A 9,176-nucleotide genomic window follows, 5' to 3' on the forward strand; every position below is an offset into this window, starting at 1 on the left:
GGTGCAATGTGGGATGGGTGGTGGCCGAGGGCGGGGACCCTGGCAGCTCTGATCCTCGGCTACAGAAGCTGGCTATTGGGACGTGGAATGTCACCTCACTGGTGGGGAAGGAGCCTGAGATGGTGTGTGAGGCTGAGAGGTTCCGGCTAGAAATAGTCGGACTCACCTCTATGCATGGCTCGGGCTCTGGAACCAGTTTCCTTGAGAGGGACTGGACACTCTTCCACTCTGGAGTTGCCCCTGGTGAGAGGCGCCGAGCAGGCGTGGGCGTACTTATTGCCCCCCAACTTGGTGCCTGTGTATTGGGGTTCACCCCAGTGAATGAGAGGGTGGCCTCCCTCCGCCTACGTGTGGGGGGACGGGTTCTGACTGTCATTTGTGCTTATGCACCAAACGGCAGTTCAGATTATCCACCCTTTCTCGAGTCCTTGGAGGGGGTACTGGAAAGTGCACCTCCTAGGGACTCCCTTGTTCTGCTGGGGGACTTCAATGCTCATGTGGGCAATGACAGTGAGACCTGGAGGGGTGTGGTTGGGAGGAACGGCCCCCCTGATCTGAACCAAAGTGGTGTTCTGTTGTTGGGCTTCTGTGCTCGTCATGGATTGTCAATAACGAACACCTTGTTCAAGCATAAGGGTGTCCATATGTGCTCTTGGCACCAGGACACCCTAGGCCGCAGTTCAATGATCGACTTTGTCATCGTCTCATCTGATCTGCGGCCACATGTCTTGGACACTCGGGTGAAGAGAGGGGCGGAGCTGTCAACTGATCACTACCTGGTGGTGAGTTGGCTCCGATGGTGGGGGAGGATGCTGGTCAGACCTGGCAAACCCAAACGTATTGTGAGGGTTTGCTGGGAACGTCTGGCAGAGTCTCCTGTGAGACGTAGTTTCAATTCCCACCTCCGAGAGAACTTTGAACATGTTCCGAGGGAGGTGGGGGACATTGAGTCTGAGTGGACCATGTTTCGTGCCTCTATTGTCGAGGCGGCTTACCAGAGCTGCGGCCGCAAGGTTGTCGGTGCCTGTCGTGGCGGCAACCCTCGAACCCGATGGTGGACACCGTCGGGGAGGGATGCTGTCAGGCTGAAAAAGGAGTCCTATCGGGCCTTTTTGGCCTGTGGGACCCCAGAAGCAGCTGATGGGTACCGGCAGTCCAAGCGACATGCAGCTTGGGTGGTTGCTGAGGCAAAAACTCGGGCATGGGAGGAGTTTGGAGAGGCCATGGAGAATGACTTCCGCACGGCTTCGAGGCGATTCTGGTCCACCATCCAGCGTCTCGGGGGGGAAAGCGGTACGCCACCAACACTGTTTATAGTGGGAGTGGTGTGCTGCTGACCTCAACTCGGGATGTTGTGGGTCGGTGGGCGGAATACTTTGAAGACCTCCTCAATCCCACCGGCACGTCTTCCACTGAGGAAGCGGAGCCTGGGGACTCTGGGTCGGGCCTTCCAATCTCTGGTGCTGAGGTCATCGAGGTGGTTAAAAAGCTCCTCGGTGGCAGGGCCCCAGGGGTGGATGAGATTCGCCCAGAGTTCCTTAAGGCTCTGGATGTTGTAGGGTTGTGTTGGCTTACGCGACTCTGCAATATTGCGTGGACATCGGGGGAAGTTCCCTTGGATTGGCAGACAGGGGTGGTGGTCCCCATATTCAAAAAGGGGGACCGTAGAGTGTGTTCCAACTACAGGGGAATCACACTCTTAAGCCTCCCTGGTAAGGTCTATTCGGGGGTTCTGGAGAGGAGGGTCCGTTGGATAGTCGAACCTCGGATTCAGGAGGAGCAGTGTGGTTTTCGTCCTGGCCGAGGAACACTGGACCAGCTGTACACTCTCAGCAGGGTCCTGGAGGGTGCGTGGGAGTTTGCCCAACCAGTCTACATGTGCTTTGTGGACTTGGAGAAGGCGTTCGACCGCATCCCTCGAGGGACCCTGTGGGGGGTACTCTGGGAGTATGGGGTACCGGGCCCTTTGATACGGGCTGTTAGGTCCCTGTATGACCGGTGTCAGAGCCTGGTCCGCATCGTCGGCAGTAAGTCGGGCTTGTTCCCGGTGAGAGGTAGACTCCGCCAAGGTTGCCCTTTGTCACCGATTCTGTTCATAACTTTTATAGACAGAATTTCTAGGCGCAGCCAAGGTGTTGAGGGGATCCGTTTTGGTGGCCTTAGGATTGCGTCCCTGCTTTTTGCAGATGATGTGGTCTTATTGGCTTCATCAGATCGTGATCTACAGCTTTCGCTGGAGCAGTTCGCAGCCGAATGCGACGCGGCCGGGATGAAGATCAGTTCCTCCAAATCCGAGGCCATGGTCTTGAGCCGGAAAAAGGTAGAGTGCCCTCTCCGGGTCAGGGAGGAGGTCCTACCCCAAGTGGAGGAGTTCAAGTGTCTTGGGGTCTTGTTCATGAATGAGGGAAAATGGAGCGTGAGATCGATAGGCGGATAGGTGCAGCGTCTGCAGTGAAGCGGGCGCTGTACAGGTCTGTCATGGTGAAGAGAGCTGAGTCAAAAGGCGAAGCTCTCAATTTACCGATCGACCTACGTTCCTACCCTCATCTATGGTCACGAGCTTTGGGTTGTGACCGAAAGAATGAGATCTCTGATACAAGCGGCCAAAATGAGTTTTCTCCGCAGGGTGTCTGGGCTCTCCCTTAGAGACAGGGTGAGAAGCTCGATCATCCGGGAGGGACTCAGAGTAGAGCCGCTGCTTCTCCATGTTGAGAGGAGCCAGTTGAGGTGGCTTGGGCATCTGTTTAGGATGCCTTCTGGACGACTCCCTGGTGAGGTGTTCCGGACACGTCCCACCGGAAGGAGGCCCAGAGGAAGACCCAGGACACGCTGGAGGGACTATGTTTCTTGGCTGGCCTGGGAACGCCTCGGGATTCCCCTGGAAGAGCTGGCTCAAGTGGCTGGGGAGAGGGAAGTCTGGGCCTCCCTACTTAGGCTGCTACCCCCACGACCCGACCCCGGATAAACGGAAGAAAATGGATGGATGGATGGATGGATTAATCTCAAATATTTTTTCTGATTAATCTCGATTAATCTCATTAGTATGCGCAAAATTAAATTATGACTTAAAGATGTTTAGAATATTTTTAAGGTACTGTTTTATTTAAACAATATTCAATACATTAAAAAGGCACTTGTTAACAGCAGTTAACACTGTTCACCTAACAATTAAAATGTTTCTAATAACATAAACATGAACATATCAAATATGAAACCAAAGCTATTTGCCAGGGCTAAATGTTTTTAGTTTATTTTAGAGAGAAAATAAAAAAATAATAATTTCAAATCCAAAGCCACAATCATAACAGATTAACAACAAATTCAAAAATATATATGTTTTTTCTGAAAAGTTACAAGAATAAACCTTTTTTAAATCAGGAACATGATGAACAGTTTATCTTTTGATGCTGCTCAATAATCCAGGTAGATAGATTTGATATATATATATATATATATATATATAATATCCCCTTTTTATTTGTTTTCTTAGACGGTTCAACAAAGAGGTGCAGCAGTCATCAAGGCCAGGAAGTTGTCCAGTGCCATGTCTGCAGCAAAGGCCATCTGTGACCACATGAGGGACATTTGGTTTGGCACCCCAGAGGTAAACCCCATGTTTACTCATAGCATTCTTAAATTTCACAGATTTGACTTATATTAGCACAGACCAAAAAAAAAAAAAGTATATTTGTACTTCATTGATTTTAAACAGAAATGTTAAACTAATTTCTACTGAAATGTACAGTTTTTATAATATATATATTTTTATATATGAACACATTTTGGTATGCACACGATTGTTTATACTTGAGAATATGTTATGTAAGTGATTTATTTATACACTGTAATTTTGGTTAATCTTGACAGATGCTGAAGTTAATGTTAATTTGATGGGTGGTAAAACCATCTCATCAAATCCTTGTGATTACATCTACATGTTTAAATCAAGTGAATATATATTAACATATAACATTTTGGATTTAGACGCATTGTGTTTCAAATGCATTTTTGACAAGTTTTCTCTTATCTTTTGCAGGGTGAGTTCACCTCAATGGGTATCTACTCCTCTGAAAACACCTATGGAGTCCCAAAAGACCTCATCTACTCATTTCCCGTCCAGATCAAGGTATCAGCCTTGTTTTCTCTCCTCTAACAGAACACTTGTTTTTTTCATTCAGCTAAAAGTTAGTATTAAACTACAATAGTATGATATCATTAACCATGCTGTCAAGATTTCATTAGTATCGTAGATAAATGTCTTTTCAGTACTGTATTTCACTTTCTGTTAAATTGCCCCACATTAAGTTACTGGACGTGTACAGTACTGTATGTGTCTTATATGTCTATAAAATACTGAGGGGGTGCTCTTTCCCCAGGACAAGACCTGGAAGATTGTGGAGGGTCTGGCAATCAATGATTTTTCTCAGTCAAAGCTGGATGCCACAGCAGCAGAGCTGATAGAGGAGAGAGACACAGCTGTGGCTTTCCTGGGAGTATGACTGGACCCACCACTTCAGCATATAGACAGCCCCAAAATTCTAGAGGCACGCCTCTAATGAAGCACGCCATCTGCTTCTTCATCACTACATGAAGTTAAAGTTCGTCTTTGAGTGTAAAGATGGGTTTATATTTGTGTGTAAAACTGGTATCTAACTGGTCGGATTTGAGCCCAGACTTATTCTGTGGCCTAGAAAAAAAGGATGTATCTTTGCTTTGGATGCAAGTGATTGAACAAAATTAGTCTCTTCTTCAATAGACATCAGAGCAGCTGCATACCACCAAGCAAAAATATAACTTATAGTCACCTATAGTTACAGTATTTTCCAAACTTCATTCTGTGGAGATGAGTGTATGAATTACTACTATATATTGTCAGTGATGCAATCTTCAAGCACAGTAATGGATAATAATGTAATGGACAGTAACAATAAAAAATGAAACTAGTTAGTTGTTTCTTCTTGTTCTTAAATGCAGTTTGGCAAAGAAGAGCTATTTGGTATACATTTATTGGTTTTGGCTGCATATAAGTATATTTTATTGGCAACAATTATGATGTCCATGATGTCTATCAGTACAGTCCTGTGCATATGAAGTTGTTAGACTCTCAATTAAGTTCACTTAAAATCTAAATGTTAATCTTAATCCAGTATGATCTTATAAACAAGAATTTAGGTTTGGAGTTGAACTAGTTGCAGGGAAAAGCTCTTTGGTAAACTCATATTAGATCAGATTGGGATGTGATAAAGGTATGTATACAGTCGTACTCTTTCTTTTTTTTCCCCCCTTAAATATTATAGAACACTTTCAGACTGAATTATACATTTGATTTCTTCAAATTTAATCTTTGGGAAAAATAATGTTTACAGTAAGTTGTCATGTACTGACAACACAAAAGATAATAATAGAAATGTCTCAACTTCTACAGTTTCTGCAACTTTGTTGCCTTGAACCACTTTGGCTGTGGCTGCCTGCCTGGGAGGAGTCGACTGGGGACAGGCCGGCCCCCAAAAACCCTTGGCTCCAGCAAACTGGTTGGTCCAATTAAGGAGTTTACTGCTTGGTGGGAAACAGTTGACTGGAACTCCTCTGACTGATGAAACTCTCCGGATAGAGGGTGAAACGTCTCTATAAAATTAAACTGTCCAGATGACCTGACTGAGAATTATTGGACAAAAAAAATCATTGTAAATTTAAAAATACTCATTTAAACTTTTTTAAACTAATTTTAATATTTAATCTTAATAACAAATTTTCTTCATTGATGCGCAAGAAAGAAGTAACACATTTTAAATAAATTTAAATCACACATGTACACACACCCACACACAAAACAAGCTGTAAGGTACTGAAAAGACAATTACTCTAATTATTGTTTGCCACCATGAAAGGTGGGGTCAGCCATGTCTTTGTGTGTGTGTTTTGTTTGCATGTGTGTCTGGCACAATGGCTCATGAATCACAGCCAGACTTGAATTGAAGCTCAAAATAATACACGAACGCCCATCTACAAGTTATTAATTTTGGAGTTGAGTTAACCCAATTGAAAAATTACCACCCAGCTAATTGACCTTCACAAGTACAAAAATGGCCATTACTCAGTAAATTTTATAGATAGTGAGATAAAAATTGTTGTGGTAGTTGAGAGTCACTCCAAACAGTGCATTGCACAGCATTTTTGTTAAAAACCTTGGCATTCAACGTAAAAGTTTAAATGTATTCCTTCAAGAAATACAGCGTACATTTTTTTTAAATAAAATGGTTTTCATCATTGAAATATTTCAGCAACTCGACGTGTTGTCTGACAAACTTATTTTATTTATACATTATTTTAAAATAAAATGGAATGTGATTAGATAATGTATTTTTGAAATATGTAATGCCTGAATGCTTTTGTCATGTCTATAAATGTTGTAAAACGTATAAATGGTAACATCACAGATGATCAAGACAAGTTAGATTAAAAAGTTTGACTTCTGAATTTTGCAATAAGTCAACTATGTTGATTTGTGATATGCAGATATTGATAGTTTGTGGCAAATGCTGGCACAGATATAATCAATATTCAGAACTGGTTTTCTCAATGTTTATCCCCCCCCCAAAAAGATTGATCTAAATGTTGTTTTATAATAGGGGTGATGAATTCTCAAAATGTCAACAGTTTCATGTTGAAAAACTTTTTATCAACATTTACTACTAACTTGTTCCACTGGTCTCCCTCTCTTTTACACATGTACTGTCTTACTATGGCTGACTTTAATTCCTTTTCTTCCAAGTGCATACCTCCACCTCCAAGTTCTCTTCTACCTGTTCTCTGTTCTACTCACAGATCACAATGTCATCTGTAAACATTATAGTCCATGGAGATTCCTGCCTGACCTCATCTGTTAGTTGGTCCATCGCCAGAGCAAACAAGAAGGGGCTCAGAGCCGATCCTTGATACACTCCCACCTCCACCTTGAAGCTATTTGTCACTCCTACAGCACATCTCACCACTGTCCTGCTGTCCTCATACATGTCCTGTACCAGTCTAACATACAAGTCCTGTACCAGTCGAACATACATGTCCTGTACCAGTCTAACATACTTCTCTGCAACTCCAAATGTCCTCATTCAAAACAACGTTCCTCCTCCCTCGGCACCCTGTCATGCCTTTTCTAAATTCACAAATATACGACAACAATCTTTCTGACACCTCTCTGTACTTCTCCATCAGCATCCTCAAAGCAAAGATGGCATCTGTGGTGCTCTTTCTTGGCATGAAACCATATTGCTGCTTACAAATGATCTCCTCTTGTCTAAGTCTTGCTTCCTCAACCCTCTCCCAGATCTTCATCGTGCGACTCATCAACTTAATTCCCCTGTAGTTGCTACAACTCTGTGCATCACGTTTTTTCTTAAAAATGGGCACCAGCACATTTTGCCTCCTTTCCTCAGACATTTTCTTACTCTCAAAAATGCCATTGAATATTTGAGATCTCACTGCCATCTCTCCTAGACATTTCCATACCTCCACTGGTATATCTTCAGTTCCTACTTCCTTCCCCCTTTTTATCCTCTTCAAAGATTTCCAAACTTCACACTCACTAAACTTTCACTTCTGACACTCTTTTCACCTCTACTATGTTCTTTGCAAACTCCTTCCTGAGGACCCCCCATACTCCATTTATCTTTATATCCACACCATGGTAATACAGTTTAAACCCTGCTCCAAATCCAATAATGCTCAGTCAGGTCATCTGGACAGCTTCTTTTTTGTAGAGACATTTCGCCCTCTATTCGGAGGGCTTCATCAGTCTGAGGATTCCCAAGTAAACTGTTTACCCATCAAAAAGTACACTCTTTAAGTGGACCAACCAGTTTGCTGGAGATAAGATGGTTTCTGGGGGCTGTCCTGTCCCCCGTCGACTCCTCCCAGGCAGGCAGCCACAGCCAAAGTGGTTCAAGACATCAAAGTTCATGCTCAGTCATCCAGGTCGAAACTGTCCAGATGACCTGACTGAGCTTTATTGGATCTGGATGATTGAGCATGAACTTTGATGCCTGCTCCAAATGCTGCAATGCAAGCCTTGCTGCGCTTTCACTTGGTCTTTTGGACACATTTACTTTCCTTCTCTGCATCATGCCAGCCAGCTCTCTACCTTTGCCTGTCATTGCCCCCAATTTATTAGTTTGTAACCTCAGTTCTACATTTTTGACTTTCCTCTTCTCCCTCTGTTTCTGACAAGTTTCCCTCCTCGTGGTTTTCGACTAACAGTAGCACAATTTCCACCGGCACCCTGTTCGTCTACATCACCGCTGGCGGTCGTCGTTAACCTGGGTCTCGACTGATCTGGTATGGTGTCATTTGGATGAACTTGTATGTTAGCTTTGCCAAAAATGTTTTGCGCCCCACGCTCATCCTGATACAACTCTCACCATTTTTCGGGGCTTGTGACCAGCACAATAGATACACTGGCTTGTGCTCCGTGGCTGGTTTATTTATATATGAAATAATGGTGTTAAATAATGAGCTAATAATTGTATTGCCTTATTTCAGTGGGCCCAAATGTTTTTAGACTATTTGTTAAAAAGTGAAATGACACAGTTTTGCCAGACAGGGGCATTATTTCCTAATATTTACTTCCCAACTGCATTAGGTCTGCTTATGTAACGTAGTCAACGTAGTTAATCTCTTTTGTATGTTTCATCACTGATTTTAAAAAGTAATTGCAGCCATCAAATGCACAAGGAAAATGTATATCCCCCAAATAAAGGGGAAAAGGTTAAACTACTATAGCATGTGGCTATACTTTAAAATGTTTTTAGATGAATAACATTTATTATGGTAATTTAAAGGTCAGTGAAAACTACTTTTTTCCCATCCAAGAACAGTAAGTAGAGCCACAAACACTGTTGTGGCAAAATTACAAGTAGGTATCTCTGCAGGCAAATTCGGAAGGCGTCTCTGCAGGCAAATTCAGAAGGCGTATCTGGGCGATCATATCTGATTGGACTATAGGAAAGTAGGCGTATCTGGGCGGTCATATCTGATTGGACTATATGAAAATGGGCGTGTCTGGCCGTCCGCATATGATTGGACGATAGAAAAATAGGCGTGTCTGGCCGGCCATATTTGATTATACAATAAAAAATACCATACCATACCAATTTATTTATATAGCACTTAAAACAGCAACA

General features: G+C 43.3%; 1 protein-coding gene across 1 annotated transcript; it reads left to right on the forward strand.

Annotated features, from left to right (window-relative positions):
• Positions 1-3,512: 3,512 nt before the first annotated feature.
• LOC119414101 (malate dehydrogenase, cytoplasmic) lies at positions 3,513-4,944 on the forward strand (the record flags this gene model as incomplete). The annotated part of the gene is given in 3 exon segments (XM_037681231.1): positions 3,513-3,604; positions 4,037-4,126; positions 4,377-4,944. Coding segments are annotated over 3 exon segments (305 nt in total), but the record flags the coding sequence as incomplete, so codon positions are not given.
• Between the last annotated feature and the right edge of the window lie 4,232 nt (positions 4,945-9,176).

This window comes from Nematolebias whitei, chromosome 1 (assembly GCF_014905685.2).
Source record: "Nematolebias whitei isolate Nwh7 chromosome 1, NemWhi1, whole genome shotgun sequence".
NCBI classification, from domain to species: domain Eukaryota; kingdom Metazoa; phylum Chordata; class Actinopteri; order Cyprinodontiformes; family Rivulidae; genus Nematolebias; species Nematolebias whitei.